Here is an 18,387-nt window from a genome sequence, read left to right on the forward strand (position 1 = left end):
ACGATAAAGATTTGCTTAATAAAGTTCTATTTATTAGTCACTCATAATCTGTAATTAAAAAAAACACGTCGAACTGCGTGTCGCTGGTTAGGTTTATTCCGCGTTTGAAATAGCGAGCTGAGCTTTTATTTTGAAGGGTGCACTGAGTTCCGGTCTGCGCAGATCAGCTGACCGTCAGTGTAAACAGAAATACAGAGGTGCGTGCGTGCGTGTGAGTGTGTGTGTGTGTGTGTGTGCGCGCGCGCGTGTGTACGTGTGTGAGACGGACAGCTGTGTTTTCATTTCGGAGACGACCCACGGTGGTGAGTGAGTGACAGCGTGACGTTTAATTAACGTGACGGCGTGACGCGGAGCCAGGAAGTGGCTCAGAGGGGCTCAGGGCGTCACGTGCAGCTCCACGGAGGGGCCCGCGTGTGTGTGTGCGTGTGTGTGCGCGTGTGTTTGTGTGCGCGTGATTATTTATCCTCCCCAGGACTGGAGCAGTTGAAGCAGTAAGTGTCCTGCGTTATCCTGCTTTTTTTTTAAACAATACACATTTATTATTGTGTTTTATTATTATTTTTCCTTATCAATAATCAAACAAAGCATATAGTAAACAAACCTGCACCAACAGACGTGTGGCTGACAGGAGGTGACGGCTGGTGCCAAGCAACTACCACTAAGTAGTATATTTGTACTGCAGTACTCGGGAACGTATTGATATTATATCGATATCGTGACACAAGGTTTTAAAATACCGATATGTGCTGTGGGTACCGATCTGATACCAGTGGCCGATCAATAAGGTCTCACTGAGTGGAAGTGACTGCAATCAATACGCCGTGTGTCAGGCCACATCGGGCTTCAGATGGGTTCACCAGCTTTGTGAAACAAATGGTAATAAATAAATACATAGATAGAAATGTACTGCTTTTTATGTATTTATATATTTATATATGTACTATTTTATAATAATAATACATTATACTCCAGCAACTTGGTAAAAAAAAAAGATATATATACAAATAAAAGATTGTGTGAACCTTTTTAATGCTGCGACAGATTGGTCAAAACTTAATCAGGAAAATATATATATTATAATGTAATAATGATATAGTATATAAACACTGAACTGAATTTAATGGATCGACCTCGTTGTCACGGATACCCGATGCAGCTATCGGAGTAAGTATCGGCCCGATATCGGATCCCATAATGGTGTTATTGCTCTGGGTTAAAAAAAACAGTAGAATCAGTAAAAAAATATAATAATAAGTCCCACATTTACCATTAAATTGGCGAATAAATCCATGCATTAATAATCATAATTCGTATAATATATATTCGTCTGAAGTGGGCCATTTCGCAATTTTTTTAATTATTTTCTCTTTTTCAACTTTAAGCACCAAAGTATTGATATCAAAATAAAAAAAGTTAAAGATCTGAGTACAGGAAACAGTCCATGTTGCATGTTTGATCGCAGGTTGCATGAGTTCAGGTTGTACAATAAAGGAAGAGGAAGCCGGTCCAACAATAAAGGAAGAGGAAGACGTAAATATGACTTCACACCAACATTCAACAGTAACAGCCGGGGCCCAAAAACCAAAGAAATCTTTCTCAACATTTTTTATTTTGCCATTTCATATGTTTTTACAAACCAATACGTCTGTAATTTACAACATGACCAGTAATGTTAATAATATTATTAGTAATATTATTATTAATAATTATATAATAATAATATTAATAATGATAATAATATTAATAATGATAATAATATTATTTTTAATAATAATAATAATGCCTGTGATTAGGGTACTGATGGATACTCTTTCCCATGTCTCCTCATCAATAGTCACTCTTCCTTCTCTTGTTGTTCTATAATGACACATCAGCTGGCATCACTTCACAATGATTTACATGGATTCGAGTTAGAAAATAGTCTATTTTAATTGTTGTTATTGTTGTTGTTGTTGTTGTTTGCATGTTCCCAGACTGTCATGAGTACTTTAATTAATTCTCATGCTCGCTCTGTGGAATCTGTAAAAAAGGGAAATGTAAAAAAGACAAAATACTGTAAAGAAGCTCTCAGAAACAACATCGCAGCCAGCCAGACAACAGATCCTCACACGTCTTGAAAATAACAACACCTTGAGACTGATTGGTGATCGTGGCACTCTGGGCACGAGTCCTTTACTCAACTGGTTTTGAGACTACCGGGCAGTTCGGACTGGCAGCCACACTTCCTCCACTCTAGTGTTGATCAGCGGAGCCCCCCAGGGCGCTGTGCTCGGCCCCCTCCTGTTCACCCACGACACCTCCGGTCTGTAATAAAAGTAGTTTTCAAAAAACCCAACTTTGATGTGGGAAAAGCTCCTTTTTTTTTTCTTCTTCTTCTTCTTCAAATCTCCAGCTGACTTAATGAGTCATCATCCGTCATCGTTTAGGAACACGTGAGGGATGTAAAGTCACAAGAGGGTGTTTTTTTTTATGGCAGACCGTCAAGGAGGCGGGGGGGGGGAAGCAACCGTCAGAATGATTACGTAAGATAGCAGTCACCGGACCCGCTTTACAGGAAGGAAACCCGGTCCTCCCGCTCCCCTTTGTGCAGTCTCAGGCCACATGACGGTCTACGTGTCCGGTCAGACTCTGGCATGCGGAGAGGAGGAAGAAAACAAACTGCGATGGAATGTCACGTTGCTATGGCGAAGAACTAACGCACCACGCCAACAACAGACGAGAAAACCGGTTCATGGGATTGAAGAGCATGTGACTCTCGCCCCGTCGGTCTGATGTCGTGCAGAGATCAAATATCTGCAAACTGTGATTACGCCACACGATCAGGACACGTTCATTCTTGTCTTTTTTTTTTTTTTCTTTTTGTATTTTCACTCATTTATTATGATTTTTACATCACAGGCTATAGAATTTTTTATTTTTTTTTTGTTAAAAAGTTTGGCCGTTAACTCAAGACATTTCATACGATAATTGGGACGATTTCACAGAAATGTCTAAATAGGATCAAATGATGACTGCGACTTGACTGGTGGGCGGAGGCTTATTTCTGAGTTCTGTGGCACATTAAAACTCTTAAACTTCAAGTTTTGTTCTGACCCAGTACTCAAATGTCGCTTCCAGAGAAGAAGAAAGACCTCCCGGCTCATCCGTCTTCTCTCCATTTGGCTCTAAATGACGAGTACTAACCACGGACTTCCTATAGCTTTCTAGGTTCTCCTTTCAGAGCCTCTGTGCACGTGTCCTCCCCCTGAAAGCATCTTTTTGATTACGGTTGAGTCACAGAAATGAAAAGCTTTTTTTTTGTAATTCTTTTTTCCTTCTCCTCTTGTGCTGCTCCTGTGTTTTGCTCCGCAGGGGGTCCACATGGAGGAGCCGGAGCCGGAGGAGCAGTTCCTCAGATTCGCCCGGAACGGAGATCTGCCGGGAATCCAGAGGCTCCTCATGTCCACGATAAGGGAGGAGACGCACATCAACATAAACTGCAGAGGTGTGTGTGTGTGTGTGTGTGTGTGTGTGTGTGTGTGTGTGCGCGCGCGCGTGTGTGTGTGTGTGTGACACAGTGTGTACTCTTTTCTCAGGTAAGAGAAAGGCTAATCTGGGATGGACGCCTCTTCACCTGGCCTGCTACTTTGGACACAAAGATGTGGTGGAGGAATTACTGAAGGTAGGGTTTCTTTACACACACACACGCACACACACACACACACACACACGCACACACACACAAACCAATGTCTAAACGTGTGTGTCGTAACCCTCCGTGCAGGCAGGCGCAGACGTTAACTTGCCCAATAACGTCGGGGACACACCGCTGCACAAAGCGGCCTTCACGGGGAGAAAGGTACCTGAACGCCACTCGGATCTTTAAGTCTCTTTGCACTCTTCTCGTCTCTTTTGTTGATGGCGTTGGTTGTGCGCGTGAATTTATGCATCCAGTCAATCTGTCAATCAATGAAACAATCAATCACGTATTGATCAGGAGGTCGCCATGCTGCTGCTGCACTATGACGCATGTGCTACTGTCATCAATGGGACAGCACAGATTCCCAAGGATGTCACTCAGAATGCAGAGATCAGAGGCATGCTGGAAGGTGAGCGAGAGAGAAACTTAAACCTATCAATCTCCACGTTTTTAATGTTTCAATAGTCAGTCACGCAAGTTGTTCGTATGACATATTGATTCTAAAAATCGCACCTCTTGTTCTCTCGCACATGTCATCGTTTTATTGACGCAAGCGGCCGAGAGAACGGAGGAGAGGAAACTGGAGGAGGAACTCCTGGAAGCTGCCCGAGAAGGAGACCTCTCGACTCTCACTCAGCTGGTTAGTGCATACCTTCTAATGTCCACCAGGGGGCGACTCCTCTGGTTGTATAGAAGCCTATGCTTCATGTGTTAAAGCTGCATTCTCTCTCCTGACCACCAGGGGGCGACTCCTCTGGTTGTATAGAAGTCTATGCTTCATGTGTTAAAGCTGCATTCTCTCTCCTGACCACCAGGGGGCGACTCCTCTGGTTGTATAGAAGTCTATGCTTCATGTGTTAAAGCTGCATTCTCTCTCCTGACCACCAGGGGGCGACTCCTCTGGTTGTATAGAAGTCTATGCTTCATGTGTTAAAGCTGCATTCTCTCTCCTGACCACCAGGGGGCGACTCCTCTGGTTGTATAGAAGTCTTTATAAATGACTCTACTTGATTTATTCCCTCAGTAAACATTGGAAACATGAGTTCATGGTCTCAATCTCTAGTTTCACGTCTTCTTCAAAACATGTACTTTGTAAAATCGTACATTTTAACCAAAGAATTGAGCTAATGTTTAACTTTGTTTGCAGTCTCTGTGGTTACTTTGCGTTAGCCACGCTATAGCGGGGCTAACGCAAAGTAACCTGCTATTAGGGATTCCCTCGACTGTCCCTGTGTGCATGTTCGCAATTAATGCTTTAAATCTCAGTGACAGCAGCACATTGAAAAACCTCATTAGGAAACTGCTCTGAAGAAAAACTATATATATATATATATATATATATACGTATACATTTAAAAGATGTCCCAAAAGAAACACAATAAATGGATTCTGGCAGAAAGGTTTTGAGCAGCCTGAAGTCTTCCAGCTCGGAGTAATAAATCACACAGGCGTGCTCCAGTTCTGAGCAGCGCAATAAAGACCTGCAGGACATTTGGCATCTGATCTGTTGTTCCTTGTGTTGGCTGCAGCTCAGCAGGAAGAAGACCCCGGACATCAACTGCACAGATCTGCTGGGAAACACTCCGCTGCACTCGGCGGCCTATCGGGGCCAGAGGCAGTGCGCCCTGAAGCTGCTGAAGAGCGGCGCCGGCCGCAACGTCGAGAACAAGAAAGGTGCGAGTCGTCAGCCAGAGATGGCAATCATGAGTCTTTTTATTCTTCCTATGAAAAGACCCAAAACCAACAATGGATTGATCCTAATCACAATAATTCCCTGTGGTGTTTATTTATCCGTGTCCTCGGGGCCACATTCACATCAATTAACCGTTCTGTTGGCTGCAATCCGATGAAGGTCAAAGCAACAGGATGCAAATTCATAATTTTGTGCCTTTTTTAATTAGGTTTTTGGCAACAAGAAAATTCAATGAATACTAAAGAATAAATAAATTAAGTCAATCAATGATACAAAAACATCAGTATATATATGATGTGTGCACATGAGGCATTGTCTTATTAAATATGTGCTAGTTGTTGACCCCAGCTAAGGTATGTAAGTTCTACTGAGGTGGAGATTTCTGGCTTTTTAAAGATGTATGTTTTGTTAAATTACAGAAATGTTGAAGACTCTACAGGTGAATAGGGTAAAAAAAATAACTCCTAGATATCACCATGAAGCTTCACCAGTTCATTACTGACATGTACAGGATTATAGAAATATTATTATTTAAATTTACAAATGAGGGATTATCTAAAGGTAACTTTTTGGTGAATTTAGGAGAAATCTACAGATGCAAACAGACAAAGTAGTAAAATAAATGTTTTCTTTCCTGAAATAAGAAAAATAGACCAAATTCTGAAAATTGATGAGTGAATGTAAAACGTTTTCCCTTGAGACCGCTGCTTGGAACAAAAGATATTCCCACTGGTGTTCAAGGCTATCACAAGGTCTTTAACCCAAACAGGAATAGCAACTGATTCAGTACCCAGCTGTCCTTTCTGCAGAAGTTTACAGGGTTCCCAAGCATCAAGCCTGGAAAATGACAGAAAAAGCTAAATGTCTTTGAAATGGTTTAAACATCCTCCTATTTTTCTTTTTGCTGATGATGAACCGCTGAGCTATCGATCAAATCTGCTCCCGGAAAGGTAAAGCGTTGCCTCTGAAAGGGCTAAGTTATGTTCAAAGTGGCACTTTTACCATTTTAACATTATTCATGAACGTATTTGGAGACGGGTCACGACGCGGGAAAAAACCCGCTGTAAACGCACTCCCGAGTCACGTCACGGTTGGAAGACTTTTCACGCAAACGTTTGATTTTTGTCACCAATTTGTTTTAAACGTCTGAATGTTAAATTTTTTTGTTTAGTTGCTAGCTCGCTTGTTTTTGACGGTTTCAGGGTTTGTGCTTCGACTCTGGCAATGGTTTCCAAATGTGTGTCGGGCATTGATGAGATAGTTGAATAATAATCAATGGGAAGCCGTGGTCAAAACAATGAATGGGATCCCAAAACATCGGCTAAATACTAGCTAGCTATTGCAAAATATCAGTTAGCTATAGCTAGCTATTGCAAAATACTAGCTAGCTGGTATTTAGCCAGTATTAAGCTAGATAGCTCTATACTAGTCAATGTAAAATAGACCATAATGTGACATGTAGTGTTAAAATGATGTGCTCTACATCTGCAGGTGTGTTTGCATTATTCTACAAAAGCGTGGGAACCCCTGATTTTGTTTTGCCTCTGATTATTTTTGCCAAAAACTGAGGTCATTTCTGTTACTCCAACGTAACCGTTGCAATGCAACAAAATTGATTTCAGTGAGTGTTGCAACATGAAGGGAGACCAGACAAGTGTAAACGTAATAAATAGACATGTATTTAAAGAATACCAAAACTAATTAAACTAAACTAACACAAACTTTTCTTTTAAATGACCTGTGAATATCATGAAATCTGTATTTCTTTCTTTCTGCATGTGTGTGTGTATACTAAAGCCCCCCCCCCCCCACTCGTCTTGTTTGCCCACAACTCGCAGGCCAGACGGCGTTGGACCTGGCCGGTGATACGGCGATGAAGCTGGTCCTCAAAGGCAACGCTCATCGAGTGAGTGCTCGGGGGTTCGCCGGTCGGGGGCCTTTTTTTTTGAACAATGCTCTTTGATTTGTCGTCTGATTTGTTTTGTCGTACTTCCTTCACGCCTTCCGTCATCTGTGTTCCTCGCAGGGTACGACCCGCCGCGTGAAGAAGTACGAGGGCCTCCTCTGGAAGGTGCGGTACACCGCTGTGCACTCTCGCTCTCTCAGCCGCCGCCGAAATCAGATAAAGACCTCGACAACAATAGAAAATCACAGATATTCAGAGTGCTGATTCTTCCCCCGTGTGCCCTCCCCCGCAGAGCTCCAGATTCTTCGGCTGGCGCTCCTACTGGGTCGTCCTCCAAGACGGGGTTTTATCCTGGTACTCGAAACAGTAGGTGCCATCTCTCGCCGCGGCCGTGCTCCTCCAATCGCGTGGAAAGATTTCAAGCAACAGATAAATGAAAAGTGCTGCACACCTTTTTTTTTTTTATTCGAGAGGCGCTGGAGGTGTTTTGCTATTTTTTTAACCGGTTGAAATTGTGTCAGGACCTCACCTCTCTCTCTCTCTCCGTCCTCTGTGAAGGTCGGATGCAGCAGCCAATGTGAGAAGGCAAGGCTGCAAGTCGCTCACACACGCTCAGTGTTTGGTACGCCCACATTTTGAGAGTTACACATCAACGCTGTGTTTTTAATTTGCGTGAGTGTAACTTGTTGCACGCGGGGGATGTTGTTTGACGTTCTCGTTTTTCCAGCTCCGAGCCAAAGACAGCAGTTTTTTTACTCTCAAGTGCTTCGATGACAGCATGCATCACTTCAAAGTGTCACCTAAAAACGACCCCGAGGCGACGGCAAAAGTAGGTTTAATTTCTCAAATGGCTGGTAATTAACGTCTTTTTTCTTCTTTTTTTTATACGTTAATGGGAAAGGCGCCTAAGTTATTCTCTAACATGGCACCAATCAATTCTCGGAACGAGCACAGGGGAACCATTCAATTACCAATACCAATGATATTTAGATATTTTGGTGAGATTTTTCGTTTATATTATAAATACTAAATAAACTAAATAATGCTAATATTTTTTTATGAACGGTTATGAACATTATTTTTATTTACACATTTTTCAATAATACTTATCATATTTTACAAGATATCTCATTAGATTATTGTCACACATTTGTTTCCACATATTTTTGCTAAGATCTTTTAACACGGTTAACAGATTTTTCACATTTTAACATATCTTTTCCAAAAAAATTGCATATATTTCTAATACTTTTGGGATATTTACTGCAGTTTTGCCTTTTTGGAGCTCCGCCAAACTGCCATCAATAATTAATAATATAAAGTCAGGACGTGTTCATCATCTCCGTAAGCTAATTCACACTTTCCGTTGCAGCTGATGGCACCAGAATAAAATGTAGAGATCTCTAAATTCAGATGAGATAAAATAGCCTTTCAGTATAAAAATAATTAATCTATTCACAGTCCCCTCTTCATATACAGCACATTGCCTACTTTCTTCCCAATTTGCCTTTTCAGAGCTTTGGATTTTTATTCCCCAGCATGACACAAGCCTGTGTGCCCTTTCCTCTAAACTAATCTTTGTAATGTTAATACAAAATGTACCAAAGTTAGAGTCTTTTGTTACTTTCTATCCTTTTATAACGATAATAATATAATAATCATACTAATAATATCTCTATTCCTCAGACGTTACAATGAAAGCCATGCATTTAGATATTGGTATAGCTATCAATGCTTTCATTACGAACAGCATTCCACTTGTCTTAATAAATGTGCTTGTGACCTGGCCTTAAATATACACTCGAATTTTAAGTTATCTAAAATAGTACTGAATATGTAAGTTAACTTCCAGGCTTGACTTGAACTTAAAATCAACAGAGTAAATACTTGACTTGGTTTGGTCCAAAGACTAAATACTTAACTTGGTTTGCTCCAAAGAAGAAATACTTGACTTAGTTTGGTCCAAAGACTAAATACATGACTTGGTTTGCTCCAAAGACTAAATACTTGACTTGGACTTGGTCCAAAGACTAAATACTTGACTTAGTTCGGTCCAAAGACTAAATACTTGACTTGGTTTGCTCCAAAGACCAAATACTTGACTTGGACTTGGTCCAAAGACTAAATACTTGACTTGGTTTGCTCCAAAGAATAAATACTTGACTTAGTTTGGTCCAAAGACTAAATACTTGACTTGGACTTGGTCCAAAGACTAAATACATGACTTGGTTTGCTCCAAAGACTAAATACTTGACTTGGTTTGCTCCAAAGACTAAATACTTGACTTGGTTTGCTCCAAAGACTAAATACTTGACTTGGTCCAAAGACTAAATACTTGACTTAGTTTGGTCCAAAGACTAAATACTTGACTTGGACTTGGTCCAAAGACTAAATACTTGACTTAGTTTGGTCCAAAGAATAAATACTTGACTTAGTTTGGTCCAAAGACTAAATACTTGACTTGGTTTGGTCCAAAGACTAAATACTTGACTTGGTTTGGTCCAAAGACTAAATACTTGACTTGGTTTGCTCCAAAGACCAAATACTTGACTTGGACTTGGTCCAAAGACTAAATACTTGACTTGGACTCAGTCCAAAGACTAAATACTTGACTTGGATTGGTCCAAAGACTAAATACTTGACTTGGACTTGGTCCAAAGACTAAATGCTTGACTTAGTTTGGTCCAAAGACTAAATACTTGACTTGGTTTGCTCCAAAGACCAAATACTTGACTTGGTTTGGTCCAAAGACTAAATACTTGACTTAGTTTGGTCCAAAGACTAAATACTTGACTTGGACTTGGTCCAAAGACTAAATACTTGACTTAGTTTGGTCCAAAGACTAAATACTTGACTTGGTTTGCTCCAAAGACCAAATACTTGACTTGGTTTGGTCCAAAGACTAAATACTTGACTTAGTTTGGTCCAAAGACCAAATACTTGACTTGGTTTGCTCCAAAGACCAAATACTTGACTTGGACTCGGTCCAAAGACTAAATACTTGACTTAGTTTGCTCCAAAGACTAAATACTTGACTTAGTTTGGTCCAAAGACTAAATACTTGACTTAGGTTTGGTCCAAAAGATTCTCAAAAATAGAATAATAGAAGATCTATAAAAATGTGGTACGATATTTATATATTATATGTATTTAGAAACACGTTCGACGTGCCTTTTTTTATTCTGTCCAATAAAAGAGAACTTCTTCTGTGCATTTCTTTCTGGAACGTTGAGCATCAACATCTCAAAACCTCAACGAAAAAAAAATAGCAGACAGAAGCTTGTAGTTCCAAGGTCCAAGGTCATTAATGATGTTCATGACTAAATCCAATCTGGTTCTGGTCTTCCAGGGATGGCTGGGCGCGGTGGAGGAGCACTCCGCCTACAGCACACACTACTGCTCCCACGAGCAAGGCAGCGGGGGGGAGGAGGACGAGGAGGAGGAGGCGAAGTCACTCGGGGAGCTAACGGACTCGCTACAGGTGGCCGGAAATAAAAGAAAATCCATAATTAGCATGTCGGATGAGCGAGACGCAGTGTTTTGGCAGAAGTAGAAAGACCCCCCCCCCCCCACCCCCTCGGCGCTGCTTGTGTTCACCTGCAGTTTTCCTCTCATCTCCCTGAAATCAGGTGGCGGAGGCCAACCAGAAGAAACTGGAGAAGGAGGTGGAAGCTTTCCTGTCCCTGCTGAGAGACGACGGGCTGGCAGAGAGTAAAACCTGCTGTTTCATTGTCAATTACATACATATATATATATATATATATATATATATATATATATATATTAATAGCCCTTTTAATTAAAAGTATAAGAATCATCAAGCAGATTTAAAATGTTTTGATAGAATTGCGTCCGTAATCACCATAATTAAGGGTCTGTTTCTGTCATTAGAGGCTTGTTGTGCTTGCGGCTTTTCTGAGAGCACAAGCGATTATATTTTTAATTCTTTATTCCATTTAATTACTTGGCGGTGCGTTTGTCCCCCCCCCCCCCCCCCCTTCAGGGTTTCCATCCGCCGTGACGCAGAAATTACAAGGAATCGGCGAGTTGTCCGCCGAGACCAGCTCCGTTCTCGGCGCCTGCCTCGGCCTCCTCTCCAGACGGGAAGCGGTGAGTGTCGGCTTTGTGTCTCCGTTTTCGAATTCTCTCTCAGGAAGTTTGAGTTTTTTTTTGTCAAAACCGTGTCGTCCATCTTCAGCATTTCATTCTCCGCGAACCCTCAAATCTCTCTTTTCACGTTGGATATTTAGAATTATTCCGCAGTGAAACTTTTGCTGCCACTTTAATAAAAAAAGGTGAATTACATAACTTCTTTTTTTTTTGCTTTTAATATATCTGTGGAATATGACACAAGGACATTACCTCTGTACCTCTTTTTCAAGTGGAAATGAGAAAATATTACTTAATATATTCTTTGTGTTTGAGTGACCTGAACCTTTTAAAAAAGACTGTAAATACAATCAAGAGGATCCTTTCGGCCTGTGACCCTCGGATAGAATAAGAAAGAATAAGACGTATTATATTTCTTAAGAAAGCGACCTTCACACCTCCTCGTGAAAGCAGCTTCGTGGAGTGCAGTGGTTATTAGCTGTCAGATGCTTTTTCTTCTTTTCTTTGTGTCCGATTCAATGGAGTTGATTGTAACGGAAGGGATTCAGTGGATAGATTACATCTCTCCAGGGAGGGGAATAGATGGCACCTCTTAATAGCTCACAACAAGCACCAGCCCCCTACATCAGTTCTGTAACGACGTGAAAACACATGTTTATTTATCACTTCACTAAACATTCATCATAATGAGAATCATTTCTGGCTCCTTGTGCAGGTTCCTGTGTGTAAAAACTAACTAGCATTATGCAAAATACTCCTCTGTCGTGGGATGCGAAGTCTCACATTGAGATACCGTTTCATTATTTAGTCTGTTGTTAAAAACAGCTGGACAGGAATTTCCAGATGTTTGAAAATGTCGAGAAAAAAAACGACCGCTATTTCATCAAATGGGTGGAAAGGAAATAAAGAAATAAAGAAATCGCAATCACAAAAAAAACGATCACGGCGAGACGCGTCTGAACAGGTGCAGCAGGCACTTCAAAAACGCCCCTTGGCAAAGTGAATGGGGCAAAACAGCTGCTGAGCATGTGATAGGGGAGGGGGGGAGGTGCAGGGGAGGGGAGGGTGCAACCAGGTAATCACATTATTTATTTAATTATTACATTGAGCTCCTGCTGTTGTAAATGGAGGACGGGGGGGTACAGTTATGGAAGTTTGTCGTCATTAAAAAGTCGCAAACGTCAGGAACAGGAAGTCAGCGTTAAAGTAGTAAAGCCCGCCTCCTGCTCGATTTTGATTGGCTGCCTCGGTCGAGCCGGAGAGGAGCGTCTCTCTGTGATCGTTACTGTTCACGCAAAAAAAAAAAAATTCAATCGAAGCCATTCGATAGTAGTTGATATTGTTATGTGTCGCTCATTACGTCGAAAAAGTAAATATTGCCCAACGTTATTTGTCGGAAATCCACCCCCGCTCATTTATTCTCCATGTTGCATGGAGTGACACTATTTCAATACAGACAGTGGGAGGAAATCTCTGACAGAAGACATCGTTATATCTTTTTGATACATGTAGCAAAAGATGGTTTGATGGGCTGATTCCCTTTGAAGAAGCCTGCGCGTGCTGCAGCCAATCACAGAGACGTGTCAAAGAAAGCAACGTCCGCTTTTCATCATAATCTTCCAGCTCCATTCTGTAGGCTTCGTTTGCGTCACTCTCTCTGAACCAGATGTGGGGGGGGCGGCTGTAGCTCATGGGGGGGTCGGCTGTAGCTCATGGGGGGTCGGCTGTAGCTCATGGGGGGGTCGGCTGTAGCTCATGGGGGGGTCGGCTGTAGCTCATGGGGGGGTCGGCTGTAGCTCATGGGGGGGCGGCTGTAGCTATGGGGGGGCGGCTGTAGCTCATGGGGGGCGGCTGTAACTCATGGGGGGGCGGCTGTAACTCACGGGGGGGGCGGCTGTAGCTCATGGGGGGGGCGAGTGGTTGCCCAGTAACCACGAGGTAGCCGGTTCGATCCCCGCTCTCCCCATTAGTTGCATGTCGAAGTGTCCTTGATAACTAAGGATGGGTTGAATCCATGTACCAGGTAACACACACGCGTAACATTCCCATGTACCATGTAACACACACGTAACATTTCCATGTACCATGTAACACACACGCGTAACATTCTCATGTACCACGTAACACACACGCGTAACATTCCCATGTACCATGTAACACACACGCGTAACATTCCCATGTACCACGTAACACACACACACGTAACATTCCCATGTACCATGTAACACACACGAATAACATTCCCATGTACCATGTAACACACACGCGTAACATTCCCATGTACCATGTAACACATAGGCGTAAAATTCCCATGTACCACGTAACACACACGCGTAACATTCCCATGTACCACGTAACACACACGCGTAACATTCCCATGTACCACGTAACTAACACGCGTAACATTCCCATGTACCATGTAACACACACACGTAACATTCCCATGTACCATGTAACACACACGCGTAACATTCCCATGTACCACGTAACACACACGCGTAACATTCCCATGTACCACGTAACACACACACGTAACATTCCCATGTACCATGTAACACACACGCGTAACATTCCCATGTACCACGTAACACACACGCGTAACATTCCCATGTACCACGTAACACACACACGTAACATTCCCATGTACCATGTAACACACACGCGTAACATTCCCATGTACCACTTAACACACACACGTAACATTCCCATGTACCACGTAACACACACACGTAACATTCCCATGTACCATGTAACACACACACGTAACATTCCCATGTACCATGTAACACACACACGTAACATTCCCATGTACCATGTAACACACACGCGTAACATTCCCATGTACCACGTAACACACACGCGTAACATTCCCATGTACCACGTAACACACACACGTAACATTCCCATGTACCACGTAACACACACACGTAACATTCCCATGTACCATGTAACACACACGCGTAACATTCTCATGTACCATGTAACACACACGCGTAACATTCCCATGTACCATGTAACACACACACGTAACATTCCCATGTACCACGTAACACACACGCGTAACATTCCCATGTACCACGTAACACACACGCGTAACATTCCCATGTACCACGTAACACACACGCGTAACATTTCCATGTACCATGTAACACACACACGTAACATTCCCATGTACCACGTAACACACACGCGTAACATTCCCATGTACCACGTAACACACACGCGTAACATTCCCATGTACCACGTAACACACACACGTAACATTCCCATGTACCACGTAACACACACACGTAACATTCCCATGTACCACGTAACACACACGCGTAACATTCCCATGTACCATGTAACACACACGCGTAACATTCCCATGTACCACGTAACACACACACGTAACATTCCCATGTACCACGTAACACACACGCGTAACATTCCCATGTACCACGTAACACACACACGTAACATTCCCATGTACCATGTAACACACACGCGTAACATTCCCATGTACCATGTAACACGCACAGGTAACATTCCCATGTACCATGTAACACACACACGTAACATTCCCATGTACCACGTAACACACACGCGTAACATTCCCATGTACCACGTAACACACACGCGTAACATTTCCATGTACCACGTAACACACACGCGTAACATTCCCATGTACCACGTAACATGTCCATGTACCATGTAACACACACGCGTAACATTCCCATGTACCATGTAACACGCACAGGTAACATTACCATGTACCACGTAACATGCATCCACGTGTAAAATCCACGTGTAAAATGCACACGTAATGCGTAACATGCATGTGTAACATGCATGTGTAACATGCCCATGTATCCGCGTGTGGCATGCATATGTAGCATGCACACGTAACATGGATGCGTAGCGTGTAACATGCTCACGTAACATGTAACATGCTCACGTAACGCGGAACATGCACGTGTAACATGCCAATGTACCGCATAATATGCACGCGTAACATGCACGCGGAATGCGTAAGATGCACGCGTATCTTCTCGGAAGATTTGAAAGTGGACGCTCGTTTTGAAGAGCGAGGACATCCGTCGTTACGCCACATTTATATCATTGTTCTTCTGTAAAGGAGTATAAAGACAGCCAACTGGCAAACTCCTGGCAAACGGCGTTAAGGCGCTTCAATGCAACCAACTGGACCGGAGTGGACCGACGCCAACCCTCAATCGTAGCCGGCGGATTTCTCTTCCCCGTGAAAGCGCCTCTATTGTCGGTCGCACATTGTGTAAATGTGTGAAAATAATATGTTTCGGGCTAATGGCTCGTACATATATCTGAGTCCATTACCCGTCATTCGAGCCCCTCTTTCTCCTCCCCGGGAATCATGTTCTCCTCAGCCGGCACATCCAGACAGCTGTCCTCCATTACTGATAAACGCGGCCGCCGCGCGGCCTCCATCTCTCTCTCCGCGGGTCTGATAATGATAGGACGGCGGTAAAGGGGGAGGAGCCGGCCGGCCGGCGGCGTGCTGTGTTTGTGTTCTGAGAGTAAAACTCACGTCGTCCCCTGTTTGTAAGGAGTCAGAATAATAGCCGAGAAAGCACTTATCTGTGACTGATTAGTGTGTGTGTGTGTGTGTGTGTGTGTGTGTGTGTGTGTGTGTGTGTGTGTGTGTGTGTGTGCGCACGTGTGTGTGTGCCGAGCTCAGGTGCGCAGCCTGAAATTGGAGCAGGAGGTGGAGAAGAACCGGATCCTCTCCGAGGCGCTGCAGACTCTCGCCACCGAGCACCACCAACTGGAGCAATCCGTCGTCAAGGGCTCGTCGTTGCCGCGCGGCGCCCTCAGCGAGGATGAGTTCCACGACGCCGTGTCCGGTGAGTCGGCCGGTTATCGGAACGCGCGTCGGGGGGTCAGGAGATCGCGTGATTTGAGATCCTGTGACCGGCTCACCGGCTGCAGGACGCCGGGATACGGCCGGCGCCTTCTGGTATATTTTGGGGTGACTTAAGCGCAGGTGTGTTTGGCCTGGTTGTGTTTGGCCTGGTTGTGTTTGGCCTGGTTGTGTTTGGCCTGGTTGTGTTTGGCCTGGTTGTGTTTGGCCTGGTTGTGTTTGGCCTGGTTGTGTTTGGCCTGGTTGTGTTTTGCAGAGCACGAGTGTGAATATTGTTTCATAGATGTGTTGGCTTATTTATTTATTTGTTTAAATAAATTATAGTAAAAAATAAGAAGACAACTTACCAAGATGTTTCCTGAGCCGTGACACTGTTTTATTATCTCAGACAAATATTTATGGATTTAGGGATAAGTGGAATATATTCATAACTACGTTGGTTTTATAAGTGTTTAATCACTAAAAATCGAGAATGAGCCCTTCATATCTACGTAGGGGGCGGAGCTACTTTACGGAGTCCGCCATGTTAAACCGCCGTGTTCCTACAGGAGCCCATAGTGGACAAACCAAACACCGGCTTCAGAGGGAGACTTTCACTACCTGAAGGCCACCGTAGAGTAATCATAGACCGGATATAGGAAGTGGACGTTTGATTAAATTAGGATTAATAAACAGTAATGGGTGAGGCCACTACATCAGACTCACTGCTGCTTTAACGCTGCCCGTCACCTTTGACCTCCAGTTTGAAAACAAACAAATAAATAAATGCTCCTCAATGCTCCGTCACAGAATCTGACTCGGAGATCTCCCTGAGCGGCTTCGAGACGGTGGCCAGCCATTCCTGTGGGGAGGAGGAGGAGGAGGAGGAAGAGGAAGAGGAGGTGGAGGACCACGACCACCACGAAGGCTCCGCAACGTCGTTCAGCACCGCCAGCATGTCGAGGGAGGATCGCCATGGCGACGTGAACGAGACTCCACCCAACGGGATCCCAGAGCATAGGTCAGCGGTGCTGTGTGACCCCACAGTTTGCTAAATGGACCCCCCCCCACCCCACCCCCACAAGCTTTTATCCACTTCTCATCAAAAGAGAACAACCTCAACAAAAAAGGGGGCGGGGCTCCTCACAGGAAGTGCGCCTCCGCCGCCATTTCTCTGTGGGTGTCGGGGGACGTTTATATTTCCCAACCCACCTCCCGAGAGATCCGTTGACTCGTCCCGTCTTTTTGTTGCCGTGGTTTCCAAGTCGTCCCTCGTGTGAATAATTCAGCGTCGGCGTTGAAGGAACTGAGCTCTGCGTCGGAGACGTTAAATATTGATGAGGTCACGGCGTGATAATCAAGTCCCGCGTCGGCTAATCTCTCCAGGCGGCTTTTTCACACTGGTTTGAATGGATTTCAATTCTCTTTTTTAAAAAAAATATATTAACACTTCCTGTTATTGTTTACTTGGCTTGATTGATATATTCTTGGGAATTTTATTATTTTTATATTTAAAAAATTGAATTGCTCTGCTGTCCTTAGAGGACAAAATAAACTGCAATTTTATATTAATATAATTTTCCATTAAATAATACTATTAAATAATGTTTAATTAAATAAATGCTGGAGGGATTTAGTTTTAAGTCTGTGAAATAAGATGTCAATGATTATCAATTTTAATGTTTTTATTTTTATGTTTTCTCTGAAATGTCGCTCTCCTAAAGCTGCTATAGAAATACTATATGTTAATATTTTGTTTCCTACTTTCACTAACTTAAACCTTTCAACCAACTTTAGTCCTAATCATAACTACCAAATATTAACCCTTTAAATGCCGGTTTGTTTACGTAATGCTGTTTTTTATATATTGTCATTTACATCATGATTTGTGACAAATACTGTTTTAAAAAGTTAATGTTCTTGATCAATTTTAACAAATATTAGAGCATTAATTCAATACCTCTTTTATGCTGTTTTTTTCTTTTGTTGCAGTTTACGAATATTTAAAAAAAATATGGGATAGGACAAGAAAAGTAAGATATGATGGATAAATTATCCAGAGCCTGTTTTTGTGAAACATAAATATAAATATAAAAAAATATGTTCTGTATAGGTAATGCTATGGAGTATTTTATTTTTTT

At 42.9% G+C, this 18,387-nt stretch overlaps 1 protein-coding gene across 6 annotated transcripts in view; it reads left to right on the forward strand.

Annotated features, from left to right (window-relative positions):
- Positions 1-145: 145 nt before the first annotated feature.
- Positions 146-18,387, forward strand: part of osbpl1a (oxysterol binding protein-like 1A) — a 26,092-nt gene continuing 7,850 nt past the window's right edge. Inside the window, exons 1-17 of one of the 6 annotated variants that reach the window (XM_034530153.1) lie at positions 146-491; positions 3,352-3,484; positions 3,576-3,661; positions 3,764-3,838; positions 3,977-4,088; positions 4,234-4,319; positions 5,209-5,353; positions 7,211-7,278; positions 7,399-7,443; positions 7,571-7,644; positions 7,837-7,900; positions 8,006-8,107; positions 10,628-10,759; positions 10,908-10,989; positions 11,282-11,388; positions 16,085-16,250; positions 17,057-17,267. In XM_034530153.1, coding sequence (XP_034386044.1) covers positions 3,361-3,484; positions 3,576-3,661; positions 3,764-3,838; positions 3,977-4,088; positions 4,234-4,319; positions 5,209-5,353; positions 7,211-7,278; positions 7,399-7,443; positions 7,571-7,644; positions 7,837-7,900; positions 8,006-8,107; positions 10,628-10,759; positions 10,908-10,989; positions 11,282-11,388; positions 16,085-16,250; positions 17,057-17,267 — 1,679 coding nt within the window. In that variant the 5' untranslated portion in view covers positions 146-491; positions 3,352-3,360. Of the gene's footprint in view, positions 492-1,015; positions 1,531-1,775; positions 3,485-3,575; positions 3,662-3,763; positions 3,839-3,976; positions 4,089-4,233; positions 4,320-5,208; positions 5,354-7,210; positions 7,279-7,398; positions 7,444-7,570; positions 7,645-7,836; positions 7,901-8,005; positions 8,108-10,627; positions 10,760-10,907; positions 10,990-11,281; positions 11,389-16,084; positions 16,251-17,056; positions 17,268-18,387 lie in introns of those variants that run through there. The other 5 variants (XM_034530151.1, XM_034530152.1, XM_034530155.1 and 2 more) reach the window with 5 other exon arrangements.

Source organism: Cyclopterus lumpus, chromosome 4, assembly GCF_009769545.1.
Source record: "Cyclopterus lumpus isolate fCycLum1 chromosome 4, fCycLum1.pri, whole genome shotgun sequence".
In the NCBI taxonomy this organism is placed as follows: Eukaryota; Metazoa; Chordata; class Actinopteri; order Perciformes; family Cyclopteridae; genus Cyclopterus; species Cyclopterus lumpus.